General features: G+C 39.8%; 1 protein-coding gene across 1 annotated transcript in view; it reads left to right on the forward strand.

Moving 5' to 3' along the window:
* Positions 1-622: 622 nt before the first annotated feature.
* The window catches only part of unc5cb (unc-5 netrin receptor Cb), a gene marked incomplete at its 3' end in the record, with an annotated part of 121,433 nt that continues 98,764 nt past the window's right edge, over positions 623-23,291 (forward strand). Inside the window, exon 1 of the mRNA XM_079256607.1 lies at positions 623-716. Coding sequence (XP_079112733.1) covers positions 659-716 — 58 coding nt within the window. The 5' untranslated portion in view covers positions 623-658. The remainder of the gene's footprint in view (positions 717-23,291) is intronic.

Here is a 23,291-nt window from a genome sequence, read left to right on the forward strand (position 1 = left end):
TGCAACACTGGTTAGTCACGGAGCTGATGCTGGGCTTCCAATCCGCGCTGCTGTCCGGGCCAGGTTTTGGCACCGCGCCGCCGCTTGCCGGAGCGTTTGGATTGGCTGAAGGACCAAGGTAGCCCGCAGAGACGGCTCCTTCCCCCGGTTCAGTCCCGTCAGTGGAGCGCGAGGCGCGGCGATACGCACTCACACACACTCACACACACACACACGCTTTCACAGAGCTCTCCTACGCGTGAAAGGGTTCGAGAGAGGAGGACTCTGCTGGGGAGAGAGTATGAATTTGCCTTCAAGACATCGATCCGCACCTCAAGACAAACGTGGTAAACCTTTAAAGGGAAAAGCAAACGGAGGCAGATTTTAATGCAACATCCTCCCTAACGGAGGGCGATGCAGACACCTCTCATGCTGTAAACTATCCCATGTTTGTACAAACAACTGGATATAATTTGTGCAAAGCTGCGTTTTGTGCGCTCGGACTGGTGACTGGTGACTCCCGGACGGAAACGCACCACAGAGAGGGACAATAACGCGTGTTTTTCTCCCGAATTTCCCACTGACTCGGACTTGTCTCAGTGCGTAGTTTTCACTCCTCGTTATGGGGTACGGTGCACGAACTGACAGAGGAGGAAGAGTGCTGAGAGTCTTTGCTGAGATGCCGACCCTTCCCTGGCTTTTGCTGCTTCTCCTGGTGGACATCGGAGTGGCTCAAGGTAAAACTTTAACATGCCCTGTAAACTTGGCTTTACTCTAGGTTTGAGCTTTAGAAACTTTTCAGAGCAAGTTGGGTTTTAGTGGAGAGGAAAATCTTGGAAACTGTTTACTCACACTCATCAGAAAAAACCCCCACATTTTACTCAGGTTATGCTACCTCTTAGTGATGAAGGCGCATGTTCAGCCTGTAGTCTGCATCAAAGCAGAGGGCCTGCTGGAATAATTAATGTTGGTTGGACAAGAAAATGTCACCAAAGGGTCAAATAAAGGCTTATTCATGCAGCAGAAACATTAAAACAGTAATGATTAAACGTCTCTGTTACATTCTAAATAGATGGAAAACTCCTCATTTTAGTTGTGAACCACAACTGGTAGCCAGTTTAGAAACGGTAACAGTCATCACATCTGTTTCTTTTTCAAAGAAAGCAATAAAGAATTGATGTTTCAGGTTTCATGGTGCCATCAAAATGAACACAAGCCCAGATGTGAGTTTGCTGTTATACATATCCCACAAGTCCGTTGGCTGTACAGTGTAGAAATGTAAAACTGATGTGGGGAAAAAAAAAAAAAAAAGAAGATGAATCAAGTTAAGCTGTTGCTCTGAGTCTTGGCAAGACTTTGAACTGACTTTAATTTTAAAGACTAAATAGGATTTAAATTCTTGTTTCCATGAAGGCCGCTTAACCGGCTATTATTCAAACCCATTCAGCGTTGGCTGAATGACACTGACCGACACATAATGTCGAGATGAACTCCAGTAAAGCCTTCGACTGAGTAACCAGTCCCTCTTTATGTTTAGATGATGGCTTTTAAGGAAGGAGCCGTCCTAACTTTTGAACAAATAACTAATGCCATTTAGTATTTTTTATTCTGTTTTACTTCAGCACAGATCCATTAATAGGGATCAGTCATTTCTTCCACAATCAGTAAACACTTTTAAAGCTTCAGCTGACTGATGCTTTCTGTAAACTGCACAAACTGTCAGTTAGAGATTACTGAGATAATGCTACAACACCTGAAGCCATTTACCTAATCTGCTTTCTCCTGAGTAAAATTGACTGTCAAGGGGAACTTAGAGGAGCCATTTGTGCTACGGTTAAGTGTTCGGTATGCGTTTTGTGTCTGTGTATTAGATTTAAGTATTGCAGGTATAGTATGAATTCTCTTTGGAATGAATTATGAGCAGATAACAATGAGATTGAGGAAAAATCAGCATAAATTAATGCCTACAGGAACACTGTAAGATGTTTATCCATACATGATATTCTATAAATAAAAGTAAAGCTGTGTACAAGCATGAAGAAACTAAGCTTAAATCGGGGACATAAGAGCCTTATCTCCGCCCAGTATATGAAGCAGCTAGATAAGTCACTGCTTCAGACTTTCATCTCACTCCTACATAGTTAATGAGCAAAAAAAAAAAAAGGAGGGGAGAGGAAGAATAAAATACAGCACAGGAGCAGTTTCTGAAGAGCAGGGTGAGATGACATAGTACCCTTTCCAAAACCCCTGAGAGCTCTGTGTCATTGACTAGATGGGAATACGAACAAGGTTCTTCTCTGTCCATTAAGAAGTCAATACAGCAGGAGAACATTGTTTGAGCCTAATTAATGGGCTCAGCTATTTTGGGGCACTGATGAGCTCTACACATTTCCAAATCGCTCGAGAGTCACTTCTACAGTGTAAAACTACTGGTGATTAAAGTGGCTCAGTTACAGACGTTCCTTCTGACACCATTCCTTCCCTGTATGTTTTGTTTTTGGGTTATTTGAACAGTGTTGTTTATGTAAATAGATTAAATTTGGCTGTTGCTCTTTATTTATCTCTTTTTGACTTCCTTTGAGAGAGTGTTTTCTTCCTGCTTATGACAGAGCTCATTAACCAGAGGATTCTTTGACGAAGAAGACAGTTGAGACAGATTTAAAGTGAGGTAGCTGAGAGCTTGATCGGAGACCCAAAGTGAAACAGCAACTCGGTTTTTCATATTCTAATAGCTTTGTTGGAGCTGCACTGCCTATTACTGTTACATGTTTGCAGGTTGATAGAATATGCTAAGATGTTATCGGCAAATTTATTTCTAATGAGTCGATTGGAAATGTTCAAGTAAAAAATTGTCCTGTAATTCACAAAGTTTCTTTATGGATTTGAATTTGCTACCAGAGAAAGTAGGACAGAATATGTGGTTGTAACATCTGGATTATTAAAATAATCTGTAATGAAACAAAGAAAATCCCATTTAACTTGTTTACTGTCTTGTTTTATTTTAATTTTCATGGCTGACCTTAATGCTGACATTTCTGTCGTGTCTCTCTGCGTTGGGCGGTGGATACATGGGTGCCGCTGGCTGACCTGGGATTAGTTCAGTTTTTCCACAGTCTTGCCCTCACATCTCTCTCTTCCTCTCACAACATGTTCCTGTCTCTGCTGCCTCTCCGCTTTCTGTTGATGTGTCCTCTGAGGATTGCTTATGGAGGGGAAAGTTAAAGGATATTTGATATATATGGATTATAAAGTGTCGTGACTCAGTGCACACTAACACTTAGCTATTTACCGCACAGGACACTCCCTTTCAGAACAATCTGGGTGCAGCATAAAGAATAAAAGCAAATTGCAATGTTATTTTTGTAATTATTATTCTAACCAGCTTCCCTTGGGCCTGACAACTGGCTCCATGGGCCTGCTAACATTACAACCATTACAGTTTTTAAAAAAAAAAAAAAAAAAAAAACTGGGCCAATGCACAATGAGAGCATTGTGTGTTAGAAGCTGCTCTTATATATTACCCCCAATGATGGCCTTTTGCCAGTAACCACCAGTTGGAAATATGACACATTTAAATGCAAGAAATGATGTATAATTGAGGGATTTGATGTGACCGGAGGAAATTAAGATTGAGTTGCATTATGCACAGGTAAAATAAGAAGCCCAAATACAGAGTGTGTGCACGATGTGACTGAGCAGGGTCACAGTTGCATGCTGGTTGCTATCTGAGCTGCAGACGGAGTGTGGAAACCAGTGATAATTACTGTGAAGTGCGGTTGCTGAGTTTGCTCCCCTGCTCCACGTGATGCCATATACTATTGTCATGAAAAAATTTCGGGGCTAGAAGCAGTTATCTTCCTATGTGCTGTACTGGTGGAAACAAATGATGTGGCTGTCACGTACGCAGGCCAGTAAGCCTAAGGGGTTATTTTGGTTCTTGTGTTGGGATTATACTTTCTCTATTTTTCTCTGTTTGATTTTTTTCATTCAGAGCTTTTGCTATAGTTGCAGAATGTAGCCAATTCTGGTTACGTAATAACAAATCTTTGTTTTATAGTCAAGTCTATCTTGATTAATTACAGAGTACATAGTATGTACAGAGTATAGTACATTTCTCATCAGGTGACAGAATATCCTAAATTGCATAAAGTATACAGAAAGCAGCATCTGATATTAGGAGTGTGTGATACTTTAACAATTGGTATCGATCCAATAAAATATAGAACCAGTATCGTCGATACCACAGCCGATACTTTTTCATAATTAAAGTAGGAAATAACAACTTCTAGTTTTGAATGAATTTTTACAACCTTCAAGTCTTTTTTGATTGTATTTTATTTTTCCTTTGGATTACAAACTAACAAAGCATTTGGAGAGCAAAACCTTCAACCAATCAGCATATTTTCACCCATACCATGATTTCCACCCGATGTTGTAGTCCTACATTCTTTTTATGTGTATAGTCTGTTAGCTTTCTAGATTCACTGATAATGAATCTATAATGTCTTGGATAGATTTTTTTGTTTGCTGCATATTTATATCTTAATTTGTTGTCTAGCTGTCGTTCCTGTTTTAGATCATAGTTTGCCAGCATCCAGATCTATCTTGGAGATCTTGTAAAACCTATTTGGAACTTTTCCTGTATCTTTTTGGCCAAGCACTCTGAACACTTATTGTGGAGTTATTTTCATATGTTCTAAAAAAAAAAAAGGTCCTATTGTGCAATGATAAAGAATCCTTCAAAAGTTTTTTGTGTATTTACTAACAAACAAACAAACAGACAGAAAGACAAACAAACAGAGAAACGCTGGCAAAAACACAACTTTCTTCATGGAGGAAATTAGTTAAAAACCCTGGATAGAATGTGGGCAAAGCTTATAACGTAAATAAAGCCAACAAAACTAAAACAAAAAATGTGCAATTTTACTATTAAAGCAAAAGAATAATTCAGTTAAATTATATTCCTAAAAAAGGCAAATCACAATTTAACATTTTATTCCTTTTGTAATTTTTGGTGAACTGAAATCGATTCTTTCAGCCAATATAGCCGTCTGTCACAAGAACAGCTCTCCCAGTAAGTAAACCTCAACATTTTTAGCTTTACTTTCTGGCAATTTTGTTGGATGTTTCCTTGCCATTTTTATTTGTTTCTCTTGTACTGCATTCTCCTGAAGCCCGTAAACTCGATGAGTGAAGAGCCCAGATTCACGTCCCTGTGTGCTAAAACCTCGCTCCTTTCCAGTAAAGCACTTAGAAGGAAGGAAAGACAAAAAAAAGGAGAAAGATGAAGGAGATCGCAAGGACGCAAGAGGGGTGAGGAATGAAGAGGAGAAAGACCTGGAGGCACAAGTGGGGAGCAAGAAGGGTGAAAGCAAGATATGGAGGGGGACAGGAACAGACAGGGGTGGAGAGGAGAATGTCATTAATCACCCTGTGTGACACTCTCAACTACAGGGGAGCTTCACAGTGCAACATTCACTTCTATTAGCAGTCCATTAGCAGAGCTCGGCACAAGTAGCAGCACTTGACAGGTAGGCTTGTGCCAGAATGGCTGACCTGTGTCTCTTCACAACCCATATTGTACCACCTGGATGATATGTATGTGTGTGTTTGCTCAGAGATTTTTGTGAGGGGATTGCAAGTCAAAGTGCACTGTTGGGCAGAAATTACCATGACATATTGTGGCAAGTTTTGCTTTTTAGGTTATGGAAAGGAAATGAAAATAATTGTATAAAAGGTCCTGGTTTCAATTACTCGACTGAGTGAGATGGGAGATAATGATCATAAAGACGATGATGGTGGTGATGGCGACCCGAGTCTCTACCTGTGATTTCCCCCCTTTTGCCAGAAAAAGGCTCTTCAAAGTTGAGATGATGCATTAGAGGTACAGTCATTCCTCATTCAAAGGCTTGTTGGCCTATTACCAGGCAAGAGCTCTGTGATTACAGGATTGTAGGCAGGGGGTAAGGGGGTGTGGACCACTGTCCCTGCTCTTGATCTGCAGTTCATTTATGATTAGAGATCAGAGCCAGCAGTCAGAAAATCTAGGGTTGAGGGGTGACGGAGAAGAGGACAGAGCCAAAGGGGAAAGAGAAGTGATTACGAGTTAAGTGGCCCTTCTCATGCCATTATAAGCAGGGCTGACAGAGCACATCATGAGTGAGAATAAGTACACACTCCACTCCTGCCCTTTAATTTGGCATCCTGGCCTCCCCCCTGGTGTTCAACCACTAATGTCCTTCTGCATTTTTGTGTTCCTAACAGGAAATCAGTCAATGACATGTCCTTGCAAGTACAGGGAAGTAAAGTTTGACTTACAACCAAAGGATGGTTTTAGTTAAGGTCTAGTTAGGATAATAGCTTGTCCTTTTATTCCATTATATATGTGTGCATATATATATATATATATATATATATATATATATATATATATATATATATATATATATATATGATGAGGTGTTCCCTGAGGATTGATGTAAACAGCATTTCCACCTCTGGAAAACCTGCTTAACTATGTAAAATAAAACAATATTTTTCTATGTGATTTCAGAAAGAAAATATTGTTTTATTTGCAACTCTAATATTTATTGTTTTTCATCACATGAATATCTACTTGTCTTGATACAGGCTTTGTATATCAAAATTCCACACTGGCAGGAGTGGCAACAAAAGGCAGAGTAGACTAAACAATACAACCTAGAATTATTCTTCTTACCAGTTATTATTATTATTATTATTATTATTATTATTATTATTAATAATAATAATAATAATAATAATAATAATAATAATAATAATAATATTTTGTCTTAGAAATAATTGTTTTCTTAAAAATGATTGTTTCCACTTCTTTGTCTCAGTTTGGGCAGCTGATCTATTTAGAGTTATAAATTCTTTTAGCCATAAGACTTTGATATGAAATTCTATTTAGAAGTGTTTAAAAAGTACAAAATTTAGTGTTGCAGTTAAATGATTTTTCTAATTTCTGCATATTAAAGCTGTGCCCAAACAGAGTGTGCTTATACAACAATAAGATACAAAACAGCAGAATGTGCTCATTATTATACATACAAACCTTAAATGCTCATGGAAACCCAATGTTGTTCATACGTTTAGATTTATTCATCCTGCCCCCTGAAATATGGTCATTACTTAGCATTGTACCTTCTAAATATGCGTTAGTTTTGCTGAATGTGACGGGGGACTTCTACAGCCACGTTTCCATCAGAGGATTCTTTTGAACTAATACTACACATGCGTTTGGTATTCAAAAAGAGAAACTCTAAAACCATGGACATTATCATTTTGTGGAGCTCCTTTAATCCTCTGCCAGGTCACTATCAGGCAACAGTGATGTAAAAGCCAGGCTATATATTCATTTTGGCTTTGGAAGACCATTGTACAACTGAGGCAGGAATAATAGAGATGATACCAGCAGTGACTCATCACACCTGAGTCACACTCACAGCATGGAATCACCTGAAATGTGATGTTTTTATAGAAATCCGACCTGCTGGACAGAATGGAAACACGGCTACTGTCCTCTCAGTTCTTCTGACTGTGATTGACAAAGTTAAACCCTTAATCCTGGCTTTGCCCTGTCTTGTGCACAGAGCCAGAGCTTCACTGGTGGAATGACGCTAAAGCAAATATGTCAAAGCCGTCTTGAAGAATAGAACAATATTCATCTGTAATAAGTCCTCGGGAAATCAGGCTGGCATTTGTTAAACCATCAAGTGGAAACATCCGCATGTCTTAATGTACCTGAAGACCTGAACGTGTGTGTTATCTGGGATTTGTGAGGAGGGCTGGTGGTTTCCAGTTACTGCTCTCATGTCTGGTTGGAAAGGGTTTTGGTTTATGTATGTCAGCACAACAGAGAGAGGTTTGAGGAGGGAGGGAGAGAGGCGAGGGGGCATGGTATGGGACCCCTTGTCCTGACTGAAACATGAGCGCAGGAGACCCACGTTCCCCACTTCCTGTCTCCACTTTATCAGCATCTCGCCCTCTGTTATTCCTGTGCTCTTAAAGCATCTGATGAAAGCCTTGCCACAGATAAATGTTTGTGCCTTCTTGTTTTTTATGGGGCTCAAATGAGGTACTTTATCCTCCCAACCCCCCTTCATTCTCTTTTTACTTCATTCTGTCTCTACTTTTGAGATGCCACAGGAGAAGTTAGAGGCTCTGGTTTGTATTATGGTTCCTTTAAAGACAGGCTCGAGATGCCTATAAGGACAATGATTGTGCTTGTTCTTCTAAAGGAATACACTTTTACAAGACGTTAGGGGAAGGGCTTGAAAAGAGGAGGCTTATATGAGCTGACCACAATCGCGCCAGCTCTGAAAGTAATGATTTCCACCGACAGACAAATTCAGCAACATCTGAGGAATGAGAAGTGATGTACTTTTGAAAAGACCCCCTCCCTGTTTGCGTGCTTTTTACATCTTATCAGCTTTTCATTCTGTTTTCATAGCTTTCTACACGAATGCGGTCTGTCTTTGTGCGTTTCTCTTTCTGCTTTTTTGCGCCTTTGTCCGCGCGTGTGTCTGTGTGTGCATGTTTATTCAATAATAACTGAGTTTGAGAAAGTCCGCTTCAGAGAAATCTGTGTGAATACCAGACCATTCATCCTCAGGAAATCAATCTTTCTCATAATTCCCCTCATTTTTCTTCCATCTGTTATCTACAGAGCTGCCAAGCAGACTTTTAAACAGAGCAGACCATTACCAGGGGGCAGAATTAAATGTGTGTCAGAATGCCAGCCTGTAAAGTTGTTGTTTTTATTGAGCTAAATGAGGTGCTAAATTAAAGGTTCACAATTGGTATGAGCTGATATAGGATTAATCCCCCCCATAATGCTCTGTGTGCTCCTGTTGACACGGGCAAAGAAGAGTCCAAAGATATGTCACCGTTTTTATTCGAAATAAGTGGGAGGACATGTCAGAAAGTTTTGATTGATACTGTATATGAGCAACTGAAATCATGCTTGACTTCAGTAATTACTGTGTACAAGTCTCAGCATGCTCACTGGAATTCAGCGCTGATGGGGGAAGAAAAACAGAAAAAAAAGTTAACTGCCCCAGCTCCACCATCATCATCATCATCATCATCATCATCATCCCCACCAGCGAACACCCAGCAACTTTAACACCCCACCGCATGACCTCCGCTCCTCATTTTGGGCTTTGTTACGGTGACTCCTGTAATAGTTTGCAACATGAGATTACTGTTGCTTGTCAGCACTTTCCTGCGTTTGTACAACATGTGTTTGTGAGTGTGTGTGTGTGCCGTATCTCAAAGATCAGTCCCCGGTGACTTAAATACTGGCAGACAGTCTTTAACTGGGGCAAGCTCAATGGGTCTCATTTAAATGGGGCCCAGACAGAAGCCCCACGGTGAAAGGTTATTTTATGACTCCTCACATGTAAAGTACACTGTTGAAGCTGCTACAGTTTGTGTGCTTGCCAGCAGGCAAGGCGAACTGTACCTCATTGTTCTTCTTTAGGATTCTAGAGGGGATCTAAAGGCATGGCAAACTTTTCAAATCTGTCTCTGTTGTCTTTGGTTTCTATGTGTTATTAAATGAAAACTAACTAAAATGAGGTTGACATTAAAGAGCAGTTTCACAAATTAGAAAGTACACTGCTAAATGGAAGGATTACATGATATTCGAAGAGAATATGACTACTTGTTCTTTGTGTTGCAGTGCATTTGGTAGTTGGGAATGTTCCCACTTTAATTCATTATGAAACACAGAGAATAGAAAGAAAATCTTCAGCTTGTGCAAGGGATTGGTAGCAGAGAGCTCCCAGCTCTGCATTTACTCCTTTCGAGGAGCTAACCAAACAGTAGGCAGAAGGTGAATAATGAATGTTGTTGTGATGATTGCTTGGAAGTGCAAGAAAAAAAAAGCAGCAGACTTCTTCCCAAACCAGGCCAAATGTCTGTATGTGCACAGACTCGTACAGTAAACACGACTCTGGTTTGCTGTTTAACCTCCACAGGCTGCTAATCCTTTGAGACACAGAAATCAAAATGTTGGAGAGCAAATTGATGATGATGCCTTTGCATCTTTCATGGCTCAATGCTACCTGCTGACAAGAGCTTGTTGCCATCGCTGTATGAGGGATTAGGCTATGTTTTTACAAAATTGCAAAAATCATTTGTTTTAATTTGAGGGGGTGCAACAATTCTGGAAACAAGTCCAAATCTGCCATGTAGTAAATGTTTGCCAAAGTTTCACGTGTCCTTGTGCAACTCTTCCTACACATTTTGCTATATCTCTGTTCTGATGAGCTCTCATTACACGAGGCATGGACTATAAAGTTGCTGCATGAACTTAAACGCAGGCACAAGGAGGATTATGCACGGCAGATTAACATGGGTTTGCTTGATACTGTACTGCAAGAATATTATAGGTCGCTTTGAGATGAAATACACCGTTTAAATGAGCACCTGTTTATTTACTTCTTATTCAGAGCAGTTTATGTGCACATGCCCGAAAGTTATACGGAACCTTTGGGAAAATAATTCCTCGATGGAGAATGTTGGAGCAACTGTTTGTTTTAAGATGGTTCAGATAGCGATTGAGCTGGAAATGCGTCAGAATGATGGGGTTTATTTTCCAGTCATCACTGAGCGAGTGGCTATGCTTGTTCAGTTAGAATAAATTTAAAAAATGAATTCAATTAAGTAAAAATTAGGTAATGGATAAATGTTTCTTTGTTCTTATTTTTATTTGAAACTTGAGATGAGAAGCAAAGTTTGGATGATTAGAGGGCATCACAAAATTTCTGATTTGGGAAATTGTCATATAGGAATAGCAATGCCTCTTTTTAGACTTCAATATGCTTTTACAAACATTTATCATGCAAAAAATAAATAATAATCTCAACTTGTACTTAAAGATGACCATTTATTTACCTTCTTAAAACAAACAGGGGACACATTTCATTGAAATGAAGAACAGGTAGAGTGTTGCCAAGTGAAGTTTCATTTACTGAGGAAATCCACATTGTCTCCTATTATTATATATATATATATATACACACACATATTTTTCAGTTGATATTTAGAAAAACCATAAAAAAAAACAAAACAAAGCCAAAAAAAAAAAAAAAATTGTGGTTTAGAAAGAAATGCTGGCCAGGCATATATATGTATATATATATATATATATATATATATTATGTGTATACAGTAACAAGATTCATGTTGCCCTTTGTATAAACTGTCACTTGATACCCACTAAGTGTCAACTTTAAGTCAAATCAGAGTTGTCTGTAGCTTTCTGTGGGATTAATATTGCAGAATTAGTTTTTATCTTTTTAAGCGCAATTTCAAGTTTCTTTCTTTTTTTTCCTTCTTTTTGCTTTGGGTATATTATAGTTTATTTTAGCCACTGGTTGTGTTGATAACAGGAAACAAGGGAGGAAGTTAAGTACAGCGTAGGCCTCCAGCTAGCTCTGAACAGGGACCATCTTAACCACTAAGCCACAGGAGTGCCTCGTGATATCAGGAGCTTTCCAACCATCCCATCAGTTTGAAAGAAATTGCTCTTAGGGGGCTTTTAGAATTGCTCTCCTTCAAGATGATGGAGGAATGAGAACTGAGTTTGGAAAAAATGACTGAGCTTAGTAAGATGACAGGTTTGTTTCTCTAATTCCAGACATCCATAAACTATGACTGCATGCAGTATCCCAGCTGCATTGGAATCAGCTCTGGAACTGTAAACTGATACACAGTAATGGCTTGCTGCAGATACGCTGGAGCATGTGCAGCGGAAACCGATAATTCAGTGGTGACACACTGTGCATAGGGGTTCCCATGGTTTTTAGGCTGACGTGAGGTAAGCTGATCTGTCAGGTAAAAGAAGAGAGGGTAACACTGGGGAGATATGGAGGGGAGGGCAACACAGTGTAACCTCGACTGAGTAAAGAAAGGAGCCAGACACTGGTAAATTATACTTCCTCATGAGTTTCCCCCCAGTAGCTGCTTGTTTAAATCCCTAAGTACACGTCTTGCATTTAGAAAGCTTCTCTTTACTAAATCGCGTTTGTTTTTACAAGTCTGCAAAGACGTTGCAGCTTCCTGCTAGCCACGTTTTTCTGCTTTTCTGTGCCACATATTTTATTTAGCACTCATTTGCCCCATCATAAGACTCTGCCAACAAAAGCACTGATAAAGCCCCAGGAGGAAAAAAGAAGAAGGAAGGTGGAGACAGGGACTAAAATGAGCCACAGAATAAGGAGCCACTCCTAAGCTGCCTGGCTTTTTACCCGCAGGATGAACAGGCTGGAAGCATCAAGTACTCAAGCACATTAACTACACCTATTCTGGGTTGCTTTGTGTGGCTTTGTGTTCATGGAAAAGAGGCAAAAATCTGCTCAACAAGCACAGCAATACTTAACAAGCCAGTGTACTGCGAGGACTGGGCCGCTTCGAGCGTTACCAAATCACATGCATATTTCTATTCCCCTGCAATTTCTTGGGAAATTTGGCAGCGTAATCTGAACCTCATTGTGCTTCTTCTCGGCGGGACACCAGAACCCAGGAAAACCTGGTTTAGGTTTAGGAGTGCTTCTTTTCTTTTTGGCATTTGCATCCACAATGCCTGAATGCTGGGGAACTTTGACAATAAACTTAGGTTTGGAATCCTAAACTCTGCAGCTTCCATTTTAGTTTGCTCTAATGAGAGCCTGACAGAACGCAGCAGGCTGTCAAAGGAATTTCAACGGACTGCATCAAATCCAAGGAGTGCAAGCAGTCATTTCTTTTAACACACTGTTCTGCCTGTTGTCAAGAAGTCAAATGGTTTGGTCGGAGCAGTTGTGGCACACAAGGCTTGGACAAGAGGGAGGGCCAAACTGATCAGCGCTTTGATTGATGTGTCACAACGAGGAGATGTTGCTGTCTAACATCTATCAGCGAATGGAGGTTTTCTTTCTGCAGAGCCCTTCATATCCAACTTGACTTTTCATTTCTTGTTTTCTCCCTCTTTTGTGCTTTTCACTCAGCGTCTTAGAAGTATGGAGTCAGATGAAGGAAGAGAAAAATCTCAGTGCCTACAAAGAGAGTTTTTAAAAGGCTTACGGGATTATTTGTAACTTTGTGGCCACAGTTACAAGCAGACAATCTTTATCCTTTGTATCAGGGTGGTCCCTTGGGAGTGAAGCAGACATTTTAATTCAATCCGCCGCAAAGCCCCCGCCCCCCCAACCCCTTCTTCTCAAACTCACTCATCTCACTTCAGTGATACAATTACGAGGTACTCTGCATTGGCCATCTTGTCGTGATTATATATGTTTACAAGGGAAGGAGGTGTTTACTGAGACTGTGGCCCCTTCCCGCTGCTCATTTGGCTACTGGAGAAGAGTTTTTGTATGATTGGATTTTATTTATCCTTCCTGGAGGGGAATTATAATGATTCTCTAACTGGTTTTGTGATTGCATCTTTTTGTGTCCAGTTCCTTTGAGATGATTGGCTTCAAATTAACTGGGAAAACAGATGTTATTTCTCTGTAGAGGTGCTAGTTTGTAAAGAGGAATCTGTGGCATCTTCTCAGTGCAGCTTGTACTTAAATTGTTTTGCATTTTCCCCCCTTTTTTTATAAGTGCAACTTTTTAAAAACTTTGTAAAAAAAAAAAAAAGGGTCATATTCACATCCCCGTTGTGTTTAAAGACTTTTAAGACAAATTGGTTTTTAACCCATAGGAACCCAGTGTGACATATGATACAGTTTCTGAGACGTTTGGGATTACTTTATGACACAAACTTTACTCAAAATCCTGTGATTTTCCTCTGATTTTCCTCTTCAGAAAGCAGATTACACTGTAAAAAAATGTACATATACAATATTCCTAAAACAAATTTGGTACTCTTTTATTTTAGATTTTGTTAAATGGAGAAATAAAGGCTTCATATTAAAAAAATTGACTTATCTTACCATTTTTTCATGGGTTGGGTCTTTAGGGGTGAAATTAGTTTAATAATAAGTTATTAATGTGCTTTATGAATCATGATTATATATGAAAAGTACTTGGCTTATTACTGGTATAGAAATGGGATTTTATGGGCTTTCTTTATATTTTGCACAAAGAAGCTATAAATGGCTAAAAGAAGTCAAGCAGTTCCTGAGTGCCTGCACCCGCAGCCAGTCTCTTAAACTGAATAAGACTTTTTAAAAAAAAGCTAATTGAATCCATTTTTTTTCCATTTCATATTTTTAAGTACCTACCTGCCACTGGCCTTGTATTGTCCCATTACTGCACCATTCTAGTGATAACATTGCCTCGCTAATCTTACTGATGGTCACATTGCCTTTTCAGGCCGCAGCACTCTGTTTTATTGGCGTAGCATTATGCAGAGTGTTTTGACTATTGTTTACTCCACAACATGCCACTTGTTATCTCCTGCAGCAAATGGCCATGTCTTTACCAATCTTGTCTGGCTTTTGTCTGCTTCCCTTTTTTCCACCGGCTGAGCAGCCATTTAGTGCAAGGGTCAGGGTTGTAATTGACAGCCACCACTAAACAAATCTGCTCGGCTCGGCGGTAGACCAACCCCACCTCCCGTCCCCTTCCTCTGGTCTAATCTAACTAATGCACCCGTGTGTGTGCTGGAAAGTGAATTAAGCATAGAAAACTCAATACCTGATCCATCTGACAGAGCTGCCTGTGTGCACATTAGCAGTTTCTCTGCAGCCTCTGTAATTGTATTACACAAGTTGGCCGCTCTAACGATCAGGCCTTACACACACTTACACACTCATACACACTCTGACTGTTGTCGTTAATCGCTGCCTTCGCTGGCCCTTGAGGCGTACAGCAGGCCAAGAACAGAGTGATCGAGAGGGAGGATGATGAAGCGTGTATAGTTCAGCCCTCCCTCAAGGCTGACATGAAATGAAATCATAGTCTGCGTTTGTGTGTGTGTGTGTGTGTGCGAGTGCTTAAAAATTGGTATATTGCAATGCATCTTCTTTTGTTTTCAGAGCTATTTTGTCACTCTTTGTAAGAGCTTGCTTTGCCTTCTAATCAGTGTCTTTTTGGGCACTCCTGCTGTGTGGCCCTGTTTCTTTTTCTGCTTTTCTTATCCCAACTCCCTGCTATCTGTGTTCTGTCAGCAATCCTGCCCCGTGCCAGAGAACCCAGCAAGATAAGATGAGCTTACACTTCCCTCTTCTGCTCCTCAATAATCTCCCATGACCTACGCAGACCTATGCGAGGTTACAGAATATTTTTGTGAATTTCTTTTTATATATATTATTCAGCAAATAACTGGCAAGCTCTGTGGAGAATCAGGTGTAATGAGCAATATATTAACTCACAAATGATTTTCATCCTCACTTAAAATATTGCTGGACTTTATCATTGACAACCCAGAGAGTGGAAGGACACAGGAAGGAGAACAGGGAAGGCTGAGAAGGTGATTAAAGAGGTTGTTGTGTTGATTTGCTGCGTGTTGCCATGCAGGCAACCATTTGCACTGGCCTCACTAATGGAGACTTCAGTTTGAATCCAGAGAGAGCTCTTTAAAATTTTATTTATTCTAACTGGGTGATTTATAATGATGAGCCACAGACTCTTTCCACCACAGCAGGACATTAAAAAGAATCCTGGGAAGAGAGGGAACTATATATAGCATTACCATGAAGGGACCTGCTACAGGCATAAAGAGAATGCAGGAGATAGATGGTGAAAGATGAGATGATGCTCAAATCTGCCCGATGTCGTTTGAGAGACCTGTGACCTCCACCGATCCGAGGGCCCAGTGACATCCTACTAGCCAGATGACACCCGATGATCCCACGCCTGGGAAAAGGTCTAGTATGTGTGCATGTGTGTGTGCGCCAGAGTAAAAGTCCCCGGGGGAAGACTTTTCATCTACTCAGAGAGTAGGTCATCAGATATGCCTGTGTGTATTCACCTCCATGTTTGTGCACATTCACATTTATATATGTGTGTGTGCACAAACATGGGAGGAGCAGGGGAGAGCTGGGGTGGGCAGCTTTATCTTGGTTATCTGAAAGGTCACTCTGTCATTGTCGGACTGCACTTTGCAGAATCTCTCTGCGGTCAGAGCGAGGCAAGACGATCCTGGAGAGAAAGAAGGAGGAGAAGGCTGAAAGCTGCTGCTCATACCTTAAGATGTTGCAGCAGTTTCGAGGCAAAAGAATTTTAATTTGCATCGGTGATACTGAGGATAAACATGAAATGATTTGTGGTAATTTTGCTCTCTTCGTCCTCAAAAAATGGTGCAGTTGAGAAGAAGAATTTACCTTCATGTTGAAAGTTATCTGAGATCCATTTCCATCTTATTTTGTTTCGTGATCTGTAGACCTTCTCATACTTACTAGTTTACTTGACTCGGGACAGTTTGCTTTCAGACTGCGCTTTCCCACTGGTTTGGTTTGTGTGACTAACATATTTCCCTCCTTGCCTGAGGTGGCTCTGCATCAAGAATTACTGAAAGACAAGACAAATAATGTACAAGAAAGTTCACCCATTCACCCAAATTAATGTGTGCCACCTTCTGTTTCTACCACATGAACTGCGGTCCACTTCCTGCTTTTGGTTCACCTGAATTGAACCAAGAGCTAAAATTCTAAGTGGGCCAGCTTTCTTTTATTTGATGTGCTTCCGGATTCTGTTACTTATTCACACCTTCCCAAACAAACTAGACTTTCTGAGCAAATGAAAAAGCAGGGCTCGTATTTAATGCACAATTAATCTTCAAAAAGATATTTCCTTATCTTTATCATCTTTTTTTATGGAATTGTTACTTTTTGAAGGTCAAATTAAACCAATTCTGCAAATATTTGTTGTGTTTTTGCTAAAGGGGTCCTATTATGGTATTTCTAGTTTTCTGAGCTTTCTACAGTGTTACAGTGTCAGACATCAGACATCCGACATTTGAACGGCACTGTTTTTTTTTTGTTGTTTTTTTTGTTTGTTATCACCTAAACGCATGTTTGAGTTTGAGTTTGAGTTCCAGCACTCTCACCGTTCGGTTTCCATGGCGACAAAAAAACACGTCGTTCTAAAGAGTTTTTTCTACTTCAAAATCGTTGTGACATCCCGGGGGATAAGGTTCGGTGATTGGTTACCTTCTACTGGTTAACAAGGACATGTACAAATACATCAGGCGGGTGGAAAACGTCGGATAAAGTTTTTTCCAACGATGGCTGGTGAGTTTACCAAAGAGAGACATCCTGCTGCATTCGTTGCTGTGGGTTGCTGTTTTCCACTTCGTTTTCAGGGTCTGATTCAGGTTCCAACATGTAGGGCTGTATGCTACATTGTATTTTGTTTTTTAGATTGAGTTCATATGAGCCTAATCCTTCTGTTTATGAGATGTTACAATGACGGTGAAAGCAGTTGCGGTGCGCGCTCCCGATGTAGCGCGGTGGCGGGAGGCGGGGCTTAATGCGGAAGAGTCTCAATCCACTCGTTTTGCCCACAGGCTGATCTGACAGCCTACGGAGAGGGTCGGTCTGAAGTAAATAAAGTGATTTGTGACAATAACTCGATCAATCCCAGCCCTTCTGGTCTCAGAAATAACAATAAATTAGCCTGAAATGCACATAATAGTTCCACTTTAAAGACACTGAATTAAGTAATTTTTTTCCCTGTGGTGTATTTGAAGGAATTTAAACCTAATAACAGACATAACAAAAGCTTGCAAATTTGTTATTCACTGAACCATTCAAATTTGGAGGCTGTTATTATGACATAAATCCAGCTCGGGTCAGAATTTACACCCCCCCCCCCCCATCTTTATTTCTACCCATCTTTTATTTGTATAAAATTTTCCTCAGCTGTTATAAAGTTCACCTAAATTGAAGGAAAATGCTTATAGATGTGTGCTTGCATGAGGTTTCAGAGATTGTAACCTAATAGAGCTCAATGATGATGACAAGTAAGTTGAATTTGTATCAAAATGTAAACTGGCTGTGCTAACAGTCACATATGACATCCTGCAGAAGACAGCGACGGAGTCAAGATGAGTAACTAAATCGATCCTATACATATACAGTAGTTTCATAAGAACAAGAGTGTAAAGAAACTTTTAAAAAAGAGAGGTGCCATACAGTATCTTTGTGGTGTTTTGCCCAAACATGTCACAGTTCTTTCATAAAATATAAAAATTATGCCAACTTTTAGAAAAAAAAACCCTCACCAATCGTCACCTAATCCTTTTAAAGATAAAGAAAAAACAAGTAAACTTCACATTTAATCATATGCAATAAATCAATACAAAACACAAGCCCATAAAAGTACCCTTATCATCAGAGTGAGAATGGTGCGAAGGAAGGAACTCATCCTCCTGTGTCATCGTTGTACAAGCCAAATCCCTGAGCAACACTAATCCTACTGGTTCTGCTGGTTATCTCTCCTCCCTCCTCCTCTTTTCCTCCCTTAGCAGGTATTTCTCCTCTGAGAAAGGTCCTTCTGTGACATCTGTCCCTTCTTTTCCTATTCATCTCACCTGTAACCCCTCCCAACCTGACACCCCTGCAGGGGCTCTGTTTGTTTTCACTGTTGTATCTCAGTGACATTAGCCACAGTAATCCAATTGAAAGCAAGTCAGACCCAGAGCTGGGTTCTGTGGGGTTGAGGCGTTTCCACGGGGATCGCATGGATTCCTAATTAAGCTCATTAAAGCTTGTTATTAAAGCTCGTTAAATCTCATCCTGACATGGCAGCACAGCTACTGGAGTCTGACTTAACTAATTCACACACAGCAGCGCAGACCCCAACCTCAATCACGCAGACATGCACATGCGCACAGAAATGCTGACTTACACACAGAATTCACCAGTGTAATGTGCTTGTTGGGTGCAATTAAACCTCTCAATAAGCCCTGCAGCTTTTCCTGCTCTTTGGTTTGAACTGAACAGAAAAGTGACATGAAGAGTTTAGTGTGCGCTGTCGCTGACACCCATCCAAGTACAACCTTTTGTGTTCATGCAAACTTGTAAAGCGGTTAGTACTTATTCAGAAACAGAATTTGATAAACTTACATTTTAAAGTAAAACACAACATTTCAACATTAAAATTGACTGGTTTGTTTGCTGTGGAGCATAATTGAATTACTTTTGCATGTAGCTAAATGTGTATTTACTTTGGAATGCAGGTTTTTGCCAAGCTAAGCTGTACCCATTAAGGCTGGAGTTAACATTCAACAACTCATAAACTCGTTCTGTATGAATTTTTTCTTTAAAAAAGACCTTCTTTTGAAAGATATATATTTATATATGAACTATAGTATACATACAGCTCCAGCTTGATTGTCTGCTATCCTGTCACTCACTGCAGTGAACATCATGCCTTACTTCATTGCAGTATTTCCAACAATTGAAAAATATAGTTATTTTTTGGACAAACTCGTATCAATACTGCATAGCAAGAGTAAAGTGTAGTTTTTAGCCACCGGGACGCCCCTCTGCTTCTTCACTGTTCAGCTGCTTAAAAAAAATAAACAAACAAAGAACAAAAAAAAAACAAAAAACAAAAAAACAATGAGCAGCAGCCAGTGGCCATGAAGATCAGCTTGTGCATCAGCTGTGTTTTTCCAAAATTATTACCAGAAAATCCAAATATTTCTGAATTAAACTAAAAGAAAACCTGAAATCAAAAGCTAAAATCCAGTACATTTTATCTTTCAGAGCTGCAGTACTGGTAATTGTTTTTAACATATAAAACCACTTAGACATCAAATTTAAAAGCTATAGATTTTTTTTAAATGACTTTTACATCATTAACTTTGTCGCTGTATCTTTTTAACCATAAAACATGGTCCACAGTTTGTGTAACGGGGTCACTGCTACAATATTATATTGTAACACAAGCTGGGCTATGCAGACCGGTTTCTGTAACTGTATAATCCATGTAACATGCTGACTCAAACATGCTTCTTCAGACTAAGAAAAAACATGTCTAAACTTAACACTAAACGTAAGGGCATTTCTGTTTAGTAAATTATTTATTCATTGTAACTATGCCTCTTGGACATGAATTGTGTACTGCTGGAAAGCCTGTTTAATTTTCTTTTAAATAATGGGATTTGTGGGATGAGTGGTTTTCAGGTTTTGCACAAAAAGAACTTGCCATATCTTTTTGTTTGGTGTTATTTATTGTCGTGGACAATTGAAGTCTGAAGAAGCTTTTAAAAATGTAATAATCTGATTATTTAAATAAACAGAGGTTTCAACAGAATGTGGTAGAACAATGCGCAGCCATGTACAGTCTGGTACAAGAACTGAGGTTGGTCATCAGCTTGGTCACACACTGCTGTACTCTTCAACCAGCATTCGTTGCAAGTCAAGCAGTGTGTTTGTGTTGCTCATTTTGGTACAAACAACATGCCCAAGCAGATCCCAGAAGCTGAGTGTTATTGAGTGTTTCCTTACTGCAACACATCTGTTTCACATAAAATGGATCTGAGTTCAGCACAAGTCTGTTAATGACCCATTCATTTGAATCAGGTTTGTTGCTGCATGGAAACATCTAATACCTGCAGGACACCGGCTGTCAAGCACCAGAGTTGGTGACCAGAGTTGGATGTAGTCTCTGATAAACCATGCTCTGTGTGGGCGAAGGTTTTCATATTGGAGGACAGAGTTTAGTTGCTGGCTGCAGAATCCCATCTCACTATCTCTGCATTGAGCATGCCTCCAGTGATGGAAAGCCTTGCTTTTCTAGTCAGGGACATGCCGCCCCACACACTCACACTGCCTTCATCAGAAGCTGTTGCCCTGCAGGTGCAGCAATCAGCATTATGTTTCCACACTTTGACCCTACACTTAACAGAATAATCTGGTGGGGGATTGTCTGCATGTCTATCCACCTTGATCAAAATAATACCTGGAGTCTTCTATGCAGCGGCTGAAAGCAGAAACCTCTGTGTAGTTACAAAACAACCAGCATTGTGCTAGTCCCTGGAAAAAAAATAAAAACACAACTACTTGTAGTTACAAGCTACTTAATAAAAGAAAAAAAAAAGACTGTTACTTTTCGATTACTTAAAAGTCTTCCCTCTAATATTCTTTTATCGTAATTGGTGTTGTACAAAATCTAATACTAACTCAAAGAAAAATGAATCTTTCAACATTATTCTATTTAAGTAGGACAAACAGATGATATAAAACAAATGAATACAAAAGTACTTTAACAGCTGCTTCAAAATTAAATCTATGTGCAATGTTTTACTTGTTTAAAACATAGATAGATAGATAGATAGATAGATAGATAGATAGCAAAGAAGAATTTAAATGTGACCAAAAAATGACAAAAAAAGCAGCAAACTCTTTAAAAATAAAAGGATGAGCTTTCTAATGAAGATGATGTCACTGTTCAGCATTAGCATTACATTTGTATGATCATATTTCCTTAGTTATAAGCGGGCATTGTAACTGCCTCTCTGGTAAATGAAGTTGAGCGTGCATGTGCAGGTAGGGGTGTATCAGTTTGGACTGGTGTGGGTAACAAAGGAAATATCGCTGTCGGCATTAGTTCCAGAAAAAGAAAAAAGGCGTTCATATTTCCCGTTTTGCATTCGGGGTTATTGTTTTATTGACGACAGCTGTGAGAGATTCTCAACAGCTTCACAAAAAAAGCAGAGAAAATAAAGTAAGCAACTATGCGTCATTTACAAGCATCTTTACAGAAAACATGCTGAACACGCTGACTTTGCTGCACTGTCCATTTCCTTCTGCAATGCTGTTATAACTGCTAAGAAGCACAAAGCTGCTAGCCAAAAAATATCAACCGAGTTTGTAACAGAAAAACACGCCATAGGGTAACGCTAACCGAGTTGCGCTAACCGAGTTGCGCTAACCGAGTTACTATATTTAAAGAGTAATTCATTAAAGTATGAGTTACTGACAAAAGTAACTAGTTACAAACTAACACTGGAAACGAATGATGACTCCTGAAATAATGTTAAGATTTGAGGTTCGAGTTTTTTTTTTAGATAGTTAAAGATATGTTCTGCTGACTTTCTCCCCACTAAATGTTAGCATGACTCCTCTGTTAAAAGTTCCTTCCTGCTATTACAAACTGCGATGACTCTGACTCTTTACTGGTTAAGTGAAACAGAATAGAAAAAAAAGAAGAAACAGAAACTGCAATCGTGACAGAAACTTTTTTCTTTTATATTTACAAACTCAGAAAGGATCTTTAAATATTGCATTACTTGTAGAAAAAATGCAATTTACTACGTGCAATGGCCAGACTGCTCATACAAGGTAAAATTCAGCCATCAGAGATGTTTCAGTGAAGTGGAAAGGTGGTGAATAAGTGCTTCTCTCTCAAACACTCATGCATGTTACTGTATGCCCCTTGACCTGACACTAAATTTACACATCAACTCCAAATATTGTTCTTTGGCCATATGGGGGAACGGTAAACCATGATGTTTTTGAAGGTCTTCAGGGGCTGAGTGGAACAGTGCATGAGTGTGTGTGTGCGTGTGGAGAGAGAAGGAGTGAGAAGCAAAGAGTGAGTGTGAGACTCCCCTCACAACCTGAATCAGCCCTTTGATGCTGACTGGCCTTGACATCAACAATGTGGCCTTTCACAGCCCTCCACCCACCTCCGAAGAGCTCACCGAGAACACACACATACAGTCTTCCCTGCTGTAGTTTTTTTTTTTTTGTTTACTTTATGTTGCTCTTTGCGCCATTCACAAGGAAATGGCTCTGAGGCTGGAAAGAAAAGCATAAAAGGAAGAAGAGGAAGTCGTTTCATGGACTGGGTAAAACATAGACGGCATCAGATTTTTCTCAGAGCGATCGTTCTGCTGTTTCCTAGCAGCAACCACTGAAACTCAAGATCTTTAGTTTTCTGCAGAAATTACAGTTTAAACATTGGAGAGATGACATGTTATTAAGCTGAGTTTGGTGACTCGTGGAACTGGTCCGAACCAGAAGGACATACAATACAGTGGATTTATGTGCCAGTTCCCAACATTTGTGTAATTCTGTTGAAATAGGTCCTTCGCATAATTTGCTGGTCTTGTCATTCCTAGCATGATTTCATCCTCGTGTCACGTTAACTGTGGTTAGAATGGGTCCCAGATCAGCGTTGAAACACTTGAAGTCCACAGAAGGGAGAGTGTGAAGCACAGGCCGTTGAGGGACATCCATCAATGACATCACTGCTGATTTTGGTGACACACTCAGCAAAACATGCCCAGCTGTGTATGAAAGAAACACATGAACTCACTGTTTCCATGTGATTTTTTTTTTTTTTTTTCAGTTTAGCACTTTTCAACGTCTTACAAAAGCTGCTGCTCATATCAAATG

Source organism: Telmatherina bonti, assembly GCF_933228915.1.
Source record: "Telmatherina bonti genome assembly, chromosome: 17".
NCBI lineage: Eukaryota > Metazoa > Chordata > Actinopteri > Atheriniformes > Telmatherinidae > Telmatherina > Telmatherina bonti.